This window comes from Lathamus discolor, chromosome 6 (assembly GCF_037157495.1).
Source record: "Lathamus discolor isolate bLatDis1 chromosome 6, bLatDis1.hap1, whole genome shotgun sequence".
NCBI classification, from domain to species: domain Eukaryota; kingdom Metazoa; phylum Chordata; class Aves; order Psittaciformes; family Psittacidae; genus Lathamus; species Lathamus discolor.
The window spans coordinates 11,018,659-11,037,086 of record NC_088889.1 but is presented as its reverse complement, the minus strand read 5'-3'; the positions used below and the strand labels follow the sequence as shown (position 1 = coordinate 11,037,086).

The 18,428-nt window shown below is 45.7% G+C and overlaps 1 protein-coding gene across 5 annotated transcripts; it reads right to left on the bottom strand.

Moving 5' to 3' along the window:
* Nucleotides 1-5,794: 5,794 nt before the first annotated feature.
* On the bottom strand, nt 5,795-15,699 carry DACT1 (dishevelled binding antagonist of beta catenin 1). Of its 5 annotated transcripts, none has more exons than XM_065685116.1 (4): nt 15,291-15,699; nt 13,016-13,148; nt 11,253-11,408; nt 5,795-8,620 (listed from the first exon to the last, which is right to left on the bottom strand). In XM_065685116.1, exons 1-4 carry the CDS (start codon nt 15,624-15,626, stop codon nt 6,762-6,764), a joined length of 2,484 nt encoding a protein of 827 aa, XP_065541188.1. In that variant the 5' UTR covers nt 15,627-15,699; the 3' UTR covers nt 5,795-6,761. The 5 variants fall into 5 exon arrangements, with proteins under 5 accessions (XP_065541188.1, XP_065541190.1, XP_065541189.1 ...); XM_065685118.1 differs by having other exon boundaries at nt 5,795-8,506; XM_065685117.1 differs by having other exon boundaries at nt 11,346-11,408.
* Between the last annotated feature and the right edge of the window lie 2,729 nt (nt 15,700-18,428).

Sequence of the window (18,428 nt, the reverse complement as noted above, 5' to 3'; positions counted from 1 at the left end):
CTTTAAAAGCATTTCTTTCCATTACTGCTTCAAGCACAGACTCAATACAGTGCTTTTCCTGAGTTCAGATTAACAGCTTGAATCAAGTTTCATCACACAGGGTCTGACTCTTAAGAGAATGCACAGTCCTTACAACATTAGCCAAAAGAAGTCACTGGAATAGCTTATACAGACAGACATAGGACTTTTGCAAAGGAAAGGAGACCTTGATCCACCAGCATTCCTGAGCACCTGCTTAATTCACCCCAACCATGAAGTACCTGAAACATGCTCTGAAATGCTTCACTGAGTAAGAATGGGCTTAATCACATGTTTAAACACTTACTTTAAGAGTACTTCAGAGATGAAGATTGATTAGATTCTTCTCCTCCCTGGACCTCAGGCTTCCTCTCCTCCTCATGAAAATCTCATTTCTGAAGACACAAGGCTTACAGAATGCAAGGAGACACAGGTAACACATTTTCCAACAGGTTGCAAGTTTTCCAGCTTCCTGCCCTTGACCACAAAAGACTTGAACTTTTTTGTGGAGAAAACACTTAATTTGCTTACAAAGCCATTACATCATAGGATCAGTGTCCAACTCATACAGATTTTCCTTCAGTATTGTCATGAAAATCTTAGTTTCTAGGACTTCCAACTCCTTTTGAAAGAACAAAAGCCAGATTTTCAGAGCTTGGCTCAGTGAAATCAAGTTATTAATATTAATATACTTTATTGATCTTAAAGGAATACAGCATGGAAACAAAGGCCATTAACTGAAAGAGAGGTTCTGTTTATGTCTGTTTATGTCATTCAGCACAAAGGGAGCAGGTCCAAACTGAGGTCCCCCCAAGTACAATATACACAGTTCAAGTGTTTACTTCAGCCTAGATCTAGTCTGGTCCTCAATGTCATTTGGATCAAACTTGTTCACATTTTTTGATAGGAACCTATTCTAGAGAGTCAGTACTGGTTCAGACCTCCATGTACCTGTCCAGGTAGAAGCACATTTTCTGTGTCCCTGGAGTGGACCATTTGTGTTGGCATCCCAAAGGCATCTAGCTAGCATGCACCAAAACTCCTCTGCTGTCCAAATCAGCAGAAGTAGAGAAGACCACAGGACTTGCTTCCAGACTGCTCTATTGCTCAAAAAAAAACCAAAAAACCCCGAATGTAGACACAGAGGGAGAGAAAAACTCTCCAAGGACAGCGAAGTCCTAAGGCAATGTGCAGTAGATGCACTCTGTCACTAGGTCAGTTCGTTTGGCATGGAGGTCAACAAGTTTTCCTGCAGTTTAGAAGTAACTGTAGGATGTAAAATTGCTGCCCAACAGTGACTCCCATGGTAGACTAATACATGGATTATCTGTTAGTAACACTGCATTACAGGGGGACGACACACTGCAACAGAGCAACTTCACCACAGACTGCCCACATGAAAAGGTAGATGGAATTATTCTTCCATCAGACAAGAGTGACCAGAAACACATGTCCGTATTTGAACAAATGCATGCCACCATCAGCCAAATGTGCAAAGTAAATTTCTTTGCAAAGCAATGTGAAATTCTTCTTCAGCAGCAGCTGGGAGAACAAAAGACTAACAAAGAGTGAATTCAATTGCATAGACAACTCCCATCAGCTACACCAAGATCACAGGAATATAGGAAATGGCTCACTGGGTCAGCAGGATGGTGCATTTCCTCCAGCTACTGGTGCTTCAGCAGTCGCAGGAAAATTCAGTCCTCAAGGGGAGCACGCAAGCCTGGCCACTATTTGCAGTCCATTCACCTCACACTCCTAGCATCCACAGTCACTGCCTGAGAATGGTAGCACACACATCCTTCCCTACCTACTCTAACCCCTTTGAAATTGCTGATACTATGTCTGCCTCACTATTGCCTGTGGCAGCAAATTCCCTGCTGTAAAACACACTTTCTATCTTTCTATTATCCCTTTTAAATGGGTTGATCATTTGTGTCTATGTGTCCTCATTCCAGCATTGTGGGATTTTTTAAACCCCAGAGCAATTCTTTCTCACTACAGACCTCCATCTATAATGTTTAGTTACAGAAAGAAACATCAGGCCATGCAAGGAGCCTCAACACAATTCCTGGAAGGTTCAAAGAAATTCAGAAGAAAAGCAAGTTTGAAAGATGGACCTGGGGTTTATGAACTGCCTCCATTGGTTTGCAGTACCCTCTCTGTACTGTGGACAGGACACTGCAGACTTGAAACTGGTTTTGTTTTTTGTACTAGCAGCTCAGTTGTATGTGTTACTGTTGGCTACTCCAAATGTATGTATTAGGTGTTGAAGTTATTAAAAATGTCTTTAGATGTTTGTGCTTCCTCAAAATAATGTGCTTGTTCCCCCCTGTTCTGCAAGAAAAGTCACAATCTGAGGGAGAGCTGTGCCCATGGTGGTGAATCATTTGCTCAGTAGTGATCACAACTAACAAAAGCCTTCATTGCCCATTGTGGCAGAAAGAGGCAGGTCCCTCAGGGATGGCTTTGCTGGCTGCCCCCTGAGAAGTGCCTGAACTTTCTCTGGGCCAACATAGATTTGGGCTTAGTGAAGGCACAGCACTCTGCCGTGGAGAATCTGTTGCCAATCTTTATCCAGGATAAACCCCAAGCCAGAGTAAACCTAGAAAACTTGTAAGGGATGGACAGATTCCCTCTGAAGCCACAGGACAGCGAAAGCTGCAAAGGGCTGGGACCTACAGTCTCTGTGTAAACAGGGTTTGCACTGGAAGGTCAAAACAGACCTGGGGGATTGGAGCTTGTCACTTCTCCCAGTAAAGTACTTGCAGGACTTGGCCAGATGGTTGAAGCACCTCAGCAACTGGCAGTCCTGATAGAAACCTTGATCATTTAAACAGTACTGGAAGAAATGAGGTGAGTTTAGCCTAGTCCAGCTTACTGACCTAGGCATTAGACTGAAACACCTCCTCTTTAAGCCTCCCCTGAAAATACAGATGAATCAGGATCAGACCACTCCATGTATGGGACTCTCCATTCCCACCTTCCTTCAGACCCAGCTGTACAGACACTTGCACCACTGGCACATCAAATTTTTCACGACAAGTGTGAGGTCCACAACAGGGGCCCCACATAGTTGGGACATCTATGCACAATGCCAGGGCCTCTCTCTGACCCTACACATGCACAAGACACAGCTTGCTTCGTTATCTGCTGACTCACAGCTGGTGGCTGGGGTTAGGGAGCAGAAGGCAGACCCAAAAAGCCTGCTGGAAGGCAAACCACGCAGTGACACCCTCATCCCTTTCAGGTGACAGCACTTCAGAGTGTGCATGGCGCTGATTTCTGCAGTGGGAGAGATGGTACTTCAGAGTTGTGCAGCAACACCATATAACCTGAATTGCAGGGAACCCAGCAAAAGGAGTCTGCTTTTATTCTTTATGTTAAGCATGTGCTCCTCTACTTTCCTGTACTCAGCTATATATGGAGAACAGGGGCAGCTAATCCCAAACCTCCAATCCCAAAGCTCCACAAGCTGCCCCCACCTTGAGATAGGCCTCAGTGCAATGAAACGTTCACACTTCAAACTTCCAAAATCTACCATAAACACCAGGGATAATTAAAATGTGAACATTATGAAAAATATACTGGCAAGGACTCAAGGCTGTGGAGCTAGAAAGCCAGGTAGCTTTAAACAAGTGCCAGATATTTAACTGGTCTCCAAGATTAGCAGATGCTTTTCAACCTAATGTTACAAAAACTTAGATGTGTTTCCGAAATCAGAACCAGAGAAGAGAATGTGTGTTGTGTGTTTGGACTATACCAAGTACTTTTCCAGCACTGTAATACCTTTTATTAAGAGAAAAAAAAGGGGGGGAGGTGAAGGAAAGAAAAACATAAGCCTATTTCAAGGATTCTGGATGTTTACCTCAATCATGTAGGAAAAGGAGAATTCCTTCCCCAAACTGGAAAGACTCAAATGCAATTAAGAGGGCTATAGGATCAGCCCATTTCCCAGCAGAATAGAGTTGTTGCAGCTGATACAGTCTTAGCGATATTAGGTGGTTATTTTATCATCTATTTTTAATCAGTTACTTAAAAAGTAACTATTCAACAGCTCACTTCTGAAAACTCATCATCCCAAAGCCACTGGTTAGTTTGTCTTCTCACCAGTGGCGCCTTTACAGCTAGAGAGGCAGAGTGCATGTCTGAAGATCCTCTGCTATTCTACTACACCTTTGAGGAGATTTACAAGGATTTGTTTTTCTCAGTCAAGGAGAGATTATGTGGGATGATTAAGAGATATTCTAGGAAAGAAACTACTAGCTTCAACAACCTTCTTGACATTCCCTCAATTTGATATGACACCCATCAATTATTAATGGGAATGCATTAAGCTGCTGCTTAGTGTTAGTGATGACATGTTTAAAATCTCTGCAGTGGCAGCCATTGTCCACTGATTTCTGGATGAATCATTCTACATCAACATATAAAATTTTTGTACATGTATATATGTAAATATATATATATATATAAATAAGCTACCCTTCCATGTGTAAAACAATGGGAGAGTTACGACCAGATAAGGCGAGTTACAGCTTTTCCTGTCATCATGGGAGATGGAAGTGCAAGGAGTATCTGGGTCACTGAATCCAGAACATTGTGACCATACTTCAAAATCCCTTACAGAAATTGGCATTCCTCTAACAAAAAAGGGGAAAACTGAGAGAGACATTTTATAGATATGGATTTACTATACTGCAGTTTAAAAAAAATAAAATCTGCCACTTAGAAAAAGTGTTTCCACTTTATCAGAAGCTGCTCCCAGAGAAATTTAATTCTGGGTGGATCTCTCCTTCCTACATTTGCAACACAAGGAAACCTGAGAAGAAAACTGCTCTGCCTTACAGGTGGGTGACAGCAGAAAAGACACAGAGGAACCACAAAGGAAGGTGTCTGCTCAGATCCTGCTATAGAACCGACAGTCTGCACATATATCCCTGAAATTCCTATGAGTCACAGCATCCACACCAGTTGTGTGGCCACTGCTTCGCAGAGGCCAGAGCAGATGAACCTGCAGAAACCAGCCCAACCTCTGAGCCTGCTCCATCAGTCATGCCTGGCATAAACCTCCAGCCATCCCCCAGGCAATGTCAAGGTTGTTGCTGTGAAGGGAAGCAGTGCTGTCTAGGGTTAGCTCCTTTCTCCTGTGCTGGCAGACTCACCTCCTGTCCTATGGAAAGAAAGAAACTGAGATAAAGACCAGTGGGTGACACAACTGTCACTTCTTTCCATAACCTTGTTAGGGTTGTTATACAGTCAGCTACCACATCTAAAGAGTGCACCAAGGACAACAAGTTTATGCTGTCCTCCACCCAGCCCAGCTCCCAGAGCACACAGTTCTTGGGGATTCATTTACTGGATGTTTCAGGGAGGCACCCTTTGTGTTACACAGATCTATCTGATTACAGAAGCCTACCATCTGCTCTGTGTTGTACCAACCAAAGTCTGCAAGCACCCTGACAGCAAGGAAGACTAATACTACATTTCTATCTGTTCCACATCATGAGCTGTCCATAAGCAACAACCTGAAGATGCCTATAGCAACTATATCTCAACTTGTCCTTAAAAAAGATTCAAGTTACAGAAAGAACAAGAGGATCCACGACAATCCAGTTCCCTCGAAGCACAAGTCACATCCACAGCAACATTTTAAACTTGCTCTGTTTCGTGCATGGCTAAATGCAAGGAACGTTAACAGGTCACATCACAGATACCTAAGTGGTGCCAAAGCCAACATAAAACCATTGACTGGGTCTGTACCAATGTAACAAACTTTTAAAAAGTATTAAAACAGACTGTTTATTACAGCATATGATGTGTTATATTAATTTACACAAAGATATATATATATAAAAACAGCCATTGATGATGTACAGTAAATTGGACATCAACAGGAATATTAAAACTACTGATACTCATGCACATGACATGCATATGGGTTTTTTTTTCTTTTTCAAAAGCAGTTTTACACAATATACTGAAGTTACTAAGCCTTGGTCAGCTGCTCCAACAAGTTAGTCTGAACACTACCACCATCCACAGTGGGACTCCCAAGAGACAGGAGCAGCGTGTACTCCAGAGAAGGCGACTTAACCTCAGAGACAAATTGAACAGGTGCACTTTCCTGGTGGGGGGTGGCTGGGGGAGGACACGGGGGTCAGTTTCAAGAAGAGAACAAACAAATCAGAAACAAAAAAATAACAAAAAAAAAAATAAAATAAAATAAAATAAAAAAAACAAACAAACAAAAAAAAAAAACACCAAGAAGAAACCAGGCAAGACAGCCAGGAGGAAGTTCAAGATGTGGCAACAGGAGCAGCAGAAAGGGACAAGCAATACATGAAGACCACCTGCACTCCCTCCCCCTTATCCCCTAAAAACTTATGATCTTAAGCTGTTGATATCCTGTACAAGACCCAGAAGAGGAAAATCTAGGCAAGGGAGATCCATTCCCAGGAACATTAGCCCTATTTCAAAGCCGCCTGACACCATGCACTGGAGGCCGTTCACCACTGAAATGGCAGTGTTACCTTTCCTTTCTTTTTAAATAACGGTCTTTTATTTCCACATAAAAGGCACTAGTATCCACCCAAGTTCTGAAGACAAGTGACATAATTTACCTTAAGTTTTAAATATTTGTATATATAAAAAAAAAAAGGCGAAAAATCTGTTGGAAGATATACACAAAAGCACCTTGCTTCAGAAAGCAGAAGCAGATACATTCCACCAAGTCACCTTCACTAGACAGTTGTCATGAGCTTCAGGGAGCCCGACCGAAAGCGGAGGATTTTCTTCTTGAGATTATGTGAGGCTTTGATTTTAACAAAGGCTTTTGCTGCATTTTCATGCAGCTCTGGCGCCGTGACCGTTTGGATGGGGAGTGTCTGGACAAACTGAGACCAAATGAGGCCCCCACTCTCATCAGAGTCGCTAGTGGTCGTGCTCTCCCCTACAAACTCCACCTCACTCAGGCTTGACTCACTGTCTCCAAAGCAGTTCATTGTGTAGTTGCTCTGCTCATCCTCACTCGTATCCACCACGGTGGAGTGGAACAAGGACTCACACTCTGCTGAGTACTCCGAGTCGCTGGCCACGTAAGCATATGGGCTGACGTAGGGCAGGGGGACTTGTGAGTAGACCCCCACACCATCCCGACGGCTCCTCCTCGTCCTCCGCAAGGCCTCCTCATAGGAAATCTCCGCCGATGACTTCCATCGGCGGTAGTCAGCCCGCTTGTGTTTAGGCTTGGCCACCACAACCTCTCGGCCATGCCCGTGGGATCGGACGGCAGATCTGTGCAGACCAGCTTGCCGACTCTGTAGACCTGACTCCGGCTGCAAGCCACTGCCTCTCTTCCCCCGCGAGGAGGGCTTTTTCAGTTTCTTATTTGTATCCAACTCCTCAGGAAAGCGGCACTTCTTGCCCACTGGCTTGGTTTTCTCCCGCAAGGTCTGAGAACCATTTTCCAGCCCGTTGGAAAGGTGGGGTCTGTGTTTCAGCGTGGAGCTTTTCAAAATCTTGACATTTCGGGTGCCTTTGTGAAGCTTCATGCTTTGCTGCTGGGCTGGGATGTACTGGGCGTTCACCAGCAACCCATCATCTAGGCTCTGGGAGGAAGAGCCCTCGCTTTTGAAATCAAGCACGGGCCTCTCCTCAACAGCAGGTGACGAGGAGCGAGGTGCCTGCAAGCTGCTCTTCAGCAGGACTTTTTTGGGAGGCTGGCTGACCCTGTTCTCTGGCTGCAGCACCACGGGCTTCCCTGGGCTCTCTTTGGGAGACGCTGCAAAGACTTGGCCACTCTCCTTAGGGACATCCCCCGCCGGGGCCACTGCATTGCCGTTGTGCTCTGGAGGTGCCGGTTTGATGCTCCGTGGTAGGTGCTTGCTCTGAAGTTCACTTGTTGCACCAGGAAGGAAAGATGCCGGCAAAGGTGCCTTCCTACTCTCCAGCTGCTCACCAGCCAGCTCCCTCGGCCTCTGCTTTAATGGGGAAGGTGCAGTGTGGTCCACAGCAGTGCTCCCACCAGAAGACAAGCCTGCTTGCTTGGCGCATTTCAGGTTCATGATGTTACCATGAGGCACCAGCCCTGCAGGCTGCCTGATGCACATGCTTCCATGCCTCAAGATCCCTTTGGTGGGATCAGCATTGAGACTTGTCCTGGGTTTGTTAGTCCTTACCGCATGAGTCTTTTTTTGAACCAGGCTTAAGATGTAACTGTCTATCCTCTTGCTGGTGGAAGGGCATGGCACTGGCCAGGAGCTCTGTGAGAGAAAGGTATTGGTGGATTTTCCCGAGTCCGTTTCAGATCTGGCACAAATGTTGCTAATATCACAATCAAACCTCTCCTCTTCTCGCTGGGGGTTTTCAGTCACGGGCAGAAGAAACATGGGACTCTGCACAGCTACTGCATGGAGGGGGCTGGGGTACCGGTAGACGTCGTTCCCGTTTTTAGACACCAAATCACACTGGTACTTTGGATGCACATCTGCAACGACATCGAGGGAATTTGAGTGCGGTGTGGACCAAGAGTGACAGACAGAGCCTGCAGGCTGGTCCTCATTCTGGCCTTCCTTATTATAGTCCATCCAGCCTATGAGATCTGAAAGGCATTTTAGAAATGTTTAGAGAGCCTGCCAGGGACAGTTCTGCTGCATTTTTCACGTGCCACCAAGGATGTTGGTCCCATCTACACATACAAGGCCATGTTTTAACTATAGCAGCACTATGCAAATGGTAGAAAACACACAACAGGGATGCTATGCAAGCAATATAAAAGCAGCGCTATTCTTCTCTGAGACTCATTCTGTCTATGTAAGACTTCCTCCAATATGACTACATGGTTAAAAAAAATAAAAATCACAACCCTAATGAACATTTACATTGGTTCAAACCTGTGCCTAGGTTGCTAAGAGCTTCCTGTTTTACTTTCAAGCCACCCATAAGTCTATAAGAGTCTCATGTTTATGTGTTACACACCCACCTGTAAAACTCACTGCAAGCCTCAGTATGTATGAATTTTATAATTTATTTTGCTAAACCCAAGGACAAACATAAAAAATATAGACAAGAGACCAATGAATTTTTTCAGATTATTGAGAAATTTCACTTCCAGATTTTATCAAGCACATGGTGGGTCAGAAAAAAAGCCAGATCAAATTGTATTATTGTTATTATCATCAGAATGATTTTATAGATAGAATAAGGCTAATAGTAATAACAGGTGCTCCTTTTGAGCAATAAAAGGTTAAAGAATGAGAAACAGGCTCATCTTTCCTCACAAGTACAAAGAATGCAGGTCAATCCAGCTGACATCCTAGCCTTGGCTCTGCAAAGAGAATTCTGTAAGAGAAATTACTGTCTGAAAACTCTTCGTCAGGGACTGTAGTGACAGGACAAGGGGTAACGGGTTAAAACTTAAACAGGGGAAGTTTAGATTGGATATAAGGAGGAAATTCTTTCCTGTTAGGGTGGTGAGACACTGGAATCGGTTGCCCAGGGAGGTTGTGAGTGCTCCATCCCTGGCGGTGTTCAAGGCCAGGTTGGATGAAGCCTTGGGTAGGATGGTCTAGTGTGAGGTGTCCCTGCCCATGGCAGGGGGGTTGGAACTAGATGATCTTGAGGTCCTTTCCAACCCTAACTATTCTATGATTCTATGATTCTATAAATCCAGTGCGTTTCAAGATGCAGGAGTCAGATTTAATGACTGAGGTGCTTACTCAGGAGGTAAGGGACCTTAGGAGCAGAGCTTCAATTGAAGCACCCAAGACCTAAGATTATTATTTTCTTAAGTTTATGTTGCCCTTGTCTTCTTGGGTAGGGGTACAATCTAAATGATCCTTCTAGATCACTGTCAGTCCTGTTTGCTACCCTTGGGCTAGAAACTTCAGGCAGGGCATTCATCTTCAAATACTCAGTGCTCATCGCTTATCTAAGGCTTATTTCAAAAGAGGTCTCACAGACATCGCTGAAATTAGCTGATAGAGGTGATGTTCCTGTGTGAGCAGGAGAGGGAGAACAGGGAGGTTAGGAGCATGAACTTCCTCCAGATCATCGCACAGCTTTCTCATGTTTCCTAAATTGTATGTCAGGGTCAGGAAATGTTGACAAAATGTTGACACTTCTTTGAAACATGCCAGCTTGTGAAATTTCATCTCTAAAAGTGAGACAGTATATGAGAATAATGAGAGTTTTAGGGATTTGTGATAGATACAGAAAAAAATAGCAATGCACTCAGCTGGAATTCCTTGTGTATGTTTATATGTATGGCCAATGACAATCACATACACCTTACAACAGGGAGCATTAAATTACCTCAAGCTGCTCTAAGGATAACTTAGAGGACTTCTCAGCATCTCAGAATGAATGTTTCCCAGGCTGCATTTTTCCACTTCGGAGTTAGAAGAACGTGAGTTATTTTGCCCTTAATTCACAACAAATCACTATAAGTGAACCTTAAAGAGCAAAATGGAAATTGGAAATACTAAGTTTAGAAGCATCCTCTATAACCCAGAATGAACTAAGGCTTTTGAATGTCTGCAACCAATAGGGATTGATCACAAAAGTCCCACTGAAGTGTCCTTTCTGGACAACAGACAGAGAAGGCCTTCCTATTTAACAATCCCACACATTAAGGCTTGTATCTTCAGCCTAGTGTCCGAGGAAAGTCAATAGCTCTTGACCAAAGAGACAAAATATTTTTTCCCTGCTCATGATGTCTGTTTATTCTCTATAAATGCATGACACCCCTCAGCATGGTCACCTGGGGGTTGAGGACCATCAGAACTGACAAAGTGACCACTAAAAGAACATTGACATGCACCCTGATCTCCTAAACCGCCCCTTACTTTGTCACTTTAATTAGGACACTATGAATTATCTTTATTGCTCTTTACTAGAAATGCTTTTCTAAAGCATGAGAACTGTAAGAAATCAGCTGACTAACATGTTTATGCATATAGGTACCACTGCCCTCTACTGGGTAGAGCAGCTGTCATATTTTCATGTTATTTTCAGATGTTTAGTGCCATATTCACACATAAGACTGGACTAGTAGAGGGTAAATGGTCCTGCCTCATGACCCAGGTACATGACAGGCACTGAAATCTTTTCAGAGCATAATACATCAAATGAAAGGAAGAAGGGTTAATCCAACCCAGATACTCCGGAGGCCGTATTTCCAAAGCCAAAGCCACCTCCTGGAGTACGATGTATTCAACCTGCTTTTACTATACCTGCAGATTTAGGGCGTCCATCTGAGATATGCAGTGTTGCCTCCAAAGGGCTGCAAAAGCAAGTGCTAGAATGGCAACTGGATAAACACTCACTGAAGACAGAGTTAGATGAATTGGAGAGAGATCCAGAAGCTCCATCACTCAGCTCATAAAACCCTATAAAAGTAAGAGTTTGGATTTATATTAGTTATGTCTACACAAAGTTACTATTTGTGTCCTTAGAAAGGCAGTCAAGCTCATGTTTGTGTTGGCTTACACTATTGCAATTAGTAATGGGTATTCATTCAGCCACACCAAAAAATAGTACACTATTTAGTAATACCCTTATTGCTATGAAGGATTCTGTTTAAAAGTAAAGGTGAAAAAGCAGAACTTGTGTCCTGGGTTTACATATGAAATTTTGAACTCTTTTTTAACCTTTACAGGGGCTGGGGTTTTAACCTCTACAGGGGTTTTCAGATTTTAGCAAAAAGGATCCAGGCTGTCATTGACAGCCTACTCATTTAAGAGTGCATTATACTTCCAAGACAGACTCTCCAGCTACTTGACTACAAAATTTTTCCCAGGTGTTGAGCCCAATGCTATCCATTATTTTCCTCAAAGTTCTGGAGATAAATACAGTATTTGAGGATGACACACAAGAAGAATAATGGTAAATAATGTGTAGGCCCAGGAAATTTAATTTCCTGGTAAACTGGGACTACTCAAGAAAATTACGACATACCATAATCAAAATGTACATTGTACATTTAGGAATAAGGAAAGCAGGGCATGCCTACAGAATGGGGATGCATCCTGAAAAACAATAATCCTGGAAAGGACTTAGTCAGCATGGAAAAGCAGCTCAATCAAGCTTAATGATACGGCAAAAAAAAAAACTAATGAGATTGTTGGATGTACTAAGAGACTAATGAATAGCAGCAGGGAAATTACTTCAGCAGTCTATATGGCACTAGGAAGAAAGACATTGGAACGGTGTGCCTGGTCCCTGAATCCAGCATGCTTAAAACAAAGCTAAAAAAATGGAAAGGGGCCACAAAGCTATTTAAGAGCTTGGAAAAATGCCTTGAAACAAATGACTTAATGAACTTGATCTGTTTAGCTCATTAAAAAAAGTCAGAAATTATACCGTGTACCACCTTGAAGAGGAGAAAAAGCTAGGTAATAAAAAAGACCTTATTTTCTGGGAGAAAAGCACATAAAAAGAATCATGGCTGGAACAAGTCAAAATCAGATTAGAAATTAGCAATGGTTTTAACAATTGCAAGTTGGTGGATTCCCCACTTTTTACTGTCTTCAGAACAAGTTTGGATGCCTCTAGGAAAGGTTCCCCATAGTTAAATACCATTTACTGGCTTCAACACAATTACAATGGAATGAAATTCAATATATGGGGGATCAAATTGTTTATTCACTGTTTCTTTCTGGCTGTAAGATCAATTTTGACATCTTCCTCCTGCTGGTGGTGCTTCCCTTTCATCATTTTCCCTGCAGCCTCCTTCCTAATACACAGGACAATTAGAACTTTTTGAATTAATTTGTGAGTGACCTTGGAAAATACATATTCCAAACACTAAAACTCTAATTAAGCTTGAAGTGCTCCTCTGAATATGTTGTCTACAAACAGCAACCTTTCCAGTGGTAGGTGAGTTTTGCTAGTGGGTGAACATGCTACAGACGTTTACTGTTGTAGTACTGAAAACTATAGCCAGTTTAATTCCAAGTACCAAGGGAGGCTCCATTTTCGTGAATATTTGCCTTACCTGAACTTGGACGACTGTCTGTCTCTAGGTGTTCATCTGTCGTTTTTTCCACATCCAGGCGGAGATCACTTATTTGCTTATCCAGCTCTTGTAACTGATTTAATAGGCCAGCATCCCTCTTCCTCAAGCAGTTCTGGAAACAAGACAAAACCCATCAGCTCCATCAGTGGGGCAGACATGAAGGGGGTCCAAAGGCGATCAGCCCTCTCCATCTGAGCATCGTGGAAATACTTTGACAATATCCTTTTATTAAAAAAAAAAAAAAAACAACAAACAAAAAAGAAACAAACCAGAAAACCAAAACAGAACAAAGCCCTGAAATTCTAGACAAATGCTCTGGGTAAATACTTAACTGAAGAATTATGCAGGCACTTCATTGCAGTCTTTTCCAGCCAGTTCTACATAAGGAGCACGCTCCATAATTTACAAAAACCAACACACTTGTGTTGGCTAAAGTGCTCCTTTGCAGGACCACAGCTGTAACAACAAAGTTATATTATATGATATGGCCAAACCAGACCTGAGCATGTGAAATGGGCTACTTGGGTGAAAGGACAGCACTGCCAGTGTAATAGGGGATGTTCATCACCGCAGTGATGTTAGTCAAAGATCACATCTGCTCACACAATGAGACGAAACAGCTCTGCCAACAAGTGCCTGTAGTGTGGGAACCGCCTCGTTCTGCTGCACATTACAAGCTTAGAGTCTGCCACACAGACAGCAAGATTCCTAGGGCTGGGATCACAGATCATTTATTAGTTTTGCCATGAAGCAGGAAGGAAGAGTAATTCTTCCTCTTCACCCATTATAATTGCATAAAATTGCTGTGAGATGAATTTTAAGACTATTTCTGAAGGTAATTCGATGACATAAAATAAGCAATAAGAAATGATTCTGTAAGGCACTCATTAACCCACGGTCAACACAATCAGTTTCCCTGTATGTATTATAATGTTGCTTATCCATCATCTGTGTAGCTTCATACCCTTTAATTGTTCTGGCTTTGGGGAAAGTGGGGGAAGCAGGAGGAAGGTTTATCTCTTTTTTTTTAATAAGTGCATCATTCGATCAGTGCCCAGCAGTGCTCTGATATACTCATTGCGAAGAGTTTTGATGCTCATAACTGGACTGGTTCTAAACCCATTAAATCCAGGACAACCCTTCTCCTGTGGTGGCCTAGTCCTCGGGCAAAGGGAAAGCAAGTGCTAACAGTATTAGCAACACCGTTTTAAGATGCGCCGGCATTTAACACCATCCTTGGAGAACCAAAGGGGCGATCCCAGATCTTCTCCCACATTTCTGGGGGGACCGGGGAGCTGGCTGGAAGAAAGGCTGGCAGGGGTGGTGGGTTCCAGCGGTAACTCACCGCGCCACCTACTGCCACCAGTGCCCCCTCCGCCTCCTCCGAGCACCCCATCTGGTTCCAATCTACAATGTCAAGTGCACAAATTAAAGTGCTACCACAACCCCCGGGTTTTAGGGGGGTTGGGTTAGATCTTTTTGAGTAATGATCCCCTAGTCCTTCACTACAGCTTGTCGGCACCCAGCCCCTTCTCAGCAGAAAAATCATTTATTCTTATGATTTCGAGAAGGAAATAATCCTAAATTAACTAAACCAAAAGGCTAAAGGGGGGGGGGGGGAAAGGGGGGGGAAGGGGAGGGGGAAAAATCAAGCAAATAAATCACGCAATCCAACTTCTCCCTGGGTGAAAGCAAATGCTGAGCTGCGCACAAAGACCACCAGGCACAGCTGTACGCTATTTTCATTGAAAAATGATCTGCCGCTTCATGCCGCTCTCCATCTCTTCCCACACCAGCTACAAAGCGCGTCCTTCAACAAAAGCATCCCTTATTTTAGGGGCCGGATCCTGCCCGTGCTGGGGCTCTCGGTACCGAGACCTAGGAGCTCTCTCCCAACTTCCATTCAAGGACACGGCAGCGCCTCTCTTGCCTTGAATGGAAGTTGGGCCGCCGGCCTGGCTCTGGAAACCGACAGGGAGCTGCGAAGCCACAACCAAAACGTCGGCAAAATCAGGCCGGCACCGATTTGCCACCGCTTCGCCCAAGCCCGCGGCGGCTCGTCCCCGGGCAACGGCTGCTCCCCGCCGCCTCACCGGCACGGGGCGGCGGGCGGCGGGGACGCGGTGCCGGTGTGACAGCGGCATGTCCACGCAGCCCTCGGGGAGCGGTTCCGTCCCCGCGCGGGTCACTCTGCCTGGAGAGCACCGCGACGAGGCGCGCCCGCCCCGGCGCCCCGCAGCCGCCCCCCGCTCACCAGCTGCCGCCGCAGGAGGAGGATGTTCTCTTCCAGGAACTTCTCCTCCAGGCTGCGCGGCGGCGGCCCCTCGCCCGGCGGCTCCCCGCGACCGCCCGGCGCCCCGGGCACCCCGGCCGCCGAACGCCGCAGCAGGAGGCTCTTCACCAGCAGCTCCTGCCGCTGCCTCAGGTACTCCAGCTCGCCCAGCCCGGCCAGCGTGGCCTCCAGCCGCTCCCGGGTGCGCTGCCGCTCCGCCTCCGCTTCGCCCTTCTCCCGCCAGCGCGCATCGGGCTCCCGCGGTCCGCCCGCCTGCCCCGCTGCCGCCGCGGCGGCTGCCGCCGGGCTCGCCTTCATCGCAGCGGAGGGGGCGGCCGCCGCTGACAGGCCCTGCCCGCGGGGGGCCAAGCGCCGCGGAGCGCCGAGCTGCCGCCACCGCCGCCGGTCGCGAATGGGCCGCGGGGCTCCCGGCTCCCTCCCCGGCTGCTGCCGCGCCCGCCCACCGCCGCCCCGCGCCCGCCTTCCCTCCCATCCCTTCTCTCTCCTCCCCGCCCGCCGGCGGCTCCACGCCCGCGGTCGCCTTCCTCCTCCCTCTGCTTCCCCTCCTCCTCCTTCCACTCCGCGCTTCGTCGCCCCCCCGCCGTGCCTGGCCGGGTGCAGGAAGGTGGGGTACGCGGCCGTGCTACCCAGTGACCTCTCCAAAAACTCCGGCCGCAACCTCAGCAGCCCCGCACGGCAGAGTCAGGGACTGCCGGCAGCGCGCAGAGGCGTCGTGTTGCTTGTGCCGCCCGAAACGGGGCCATAAATGATGGGTCTGGGTTGGGAGGGAAATCCCGGCATGAAAGGGTAAGGGTGTAAGGAGAGAACAGGGAAAAGTGGAAGCAGAGGAGAACATGGCCGTCCTTGCACCAGGGTGCTGACCGTGGCGTAGGCACAAGGATTAACGTACTAGCAAGGTGTTGCTTCAAAGCCTGTTTGAGTCGACTAGCAAAAAAAGCCATAAATGAAGTGAACTTCATACAGCATGTACACTAACTGCAGCAGGGGATCCGCAATTAGGCTTTCAAGAGGCACTAACTGGAAAAGAGGGCAGGGGGTACACAGATGCAAAAGAAAAATAGAAAAATGTTAGTATCAAAATAGAGCTAAAGCTGAACTGCAGAGATGTTCTGATGGGGGGAGAATGGAAGAGAAAGAAGAAAGCATTGAGTGAGCCCTTCACAATACAGGGTTTGTTTGGAAAGATGTGAGTCCATCATACAGCGGCTCTCACTGACATTATGAGCATAATGAAATGCTCTTCCCCGTTCTCCCTCTATTCCTCAGAAGATTACAAGCGTTTGTGGTCCTGAAAGGTCTCAGATGAAATTGTCTCCCCACTCCCATGCTGTTTGCAGTAGACAGTACTTTACAGTGTGCCTTGCACCTACTTTTATCTGTTGTTGGTGTTGATCCTTGCTCCAAGAACCTGATACAGATCATTATTTCACAGTCTTTCTAAACCAATGTAAAGTACTCTCCAAAAAGAAGAGATCCATTTTCCTCCTGCCGTTTATAACCATCTCTCAGGCCCTCCCAAATACTGGCCCAAACGTAGATGAGGCCACACACATTAGCCCAGAGGATGGTCGCCACTAAAGCTAGCTCCATTGCTTTTTGCTTTTGATCTCTTCCCAGTGCTGGTTCACCACACAGCCATGTCAGCACAGTGCATCTCTCAATATTTTTAGTTTGGGTTAGGAGTGCCTTTTTGAACTAACTCCCTAGGTCATTCCAGCTCACACTGCTGTCATTCAGTTTGCAGAGGGATTTGAGAACAAATTAACTGAATTTATCTGGGATAAAACAAAAGGAGAAGAAGGGACCACACCTAAAGCCCCCCACATTAGGTCTTTGAACACAGCCAGTCCAAAGTAACACCTCTGAAATACATGCAGTATGGGTGGCTGGTCCTCAGCAGAGCCATACTGCTCAGTACATCCCTGCCTGCTGTGCTGTTCTAGCTGCTGATGGAGATGCAGATGTATGTGCAGAAACAGGGAGGGGAGAGAGGCAGCATAGGAATAAGCAGCCCAAGAAGGCAGGGACACTTCTTTGGGGAGCAATGTCATCCTGCCAGATTCAAGAGACCATGAAATTGCAGCCACAGGAGGAACTGACAAACACTGAAAGGACAAGTGATGCTCCAAAGGCAAAGGATGACTGAGGTTGCTAAGCAAAACTGGAAATAAAACCCAAGTCCCATACTGAACCACTGTCTCCTTACTTATCATATGTATCTGGGCCTATGAAAGGCCCAAAAATAGATTCAGCTCTTGCCCAACAACCTATGGCCACCCTGTTGACCTAAAAACCTATTCCAAGTCTTTTTTTCCAGTGTGGAGCTTGGCACACAGCACCCTCTCAGCATGTTTATGTTGAAAGCGGTGTTGCAATGTGGAGGTAATTTCCCAAGCGGGTACTAGAAGCTCCCCAGATATGGAAGCAGAAAGCTCCCACATTTTCCTTCACCCTTTTTAGCCAGATTTTGCATGTAGCTCTGTGTGTTGTATGCATTTGTACAGAAAGCTTCATGCAATATTTATGCAAAGCTATTTCAACTGTTTCTGTGCTGCTGTGTACTGTGCAATGTAGATGTTGCTTCAAAAATAAAACAGCACTAAATAAAATCTGCTTAATGTCGAGATTTATTTATTTTGCCACTTACCACGTGATGGATTTTGGTCCAGTTCCTCCCTCCCAAGTCACCTCTCCCACTCTGAAGACCATGAGGTGTTGCTCATCTCCTGTACTCCCTGATGACATTTCTGTGTTCATCCTTCACAGCGCATCGGTTCCAGGAAGGAAAAGAAACACAAGAACTGCCAAAACAGTCAACTGACTACCTCACATGGAGAGAAGAATGCAGCTTCGGCTGAAACAGACTCACTGTGCACCTAGGATCAGCAAAGAGGAAGGGAAGGGGCATCTGAAGGAACTCAGGTTTAACCCCATAGATGAAGGAGTAATAATGTGCCAGAGAAGCAGTAGGAATGAGGAGGCTGGACAGCATGGGAGAAGATATGCAAGTGAGCAGCCAGCAAGAAAAGTCAAATTATGTGAATAGCAGAAGGAAAACAAGATGTGACCAAGACATCATGAGTGAGGGCAGGGCTACGT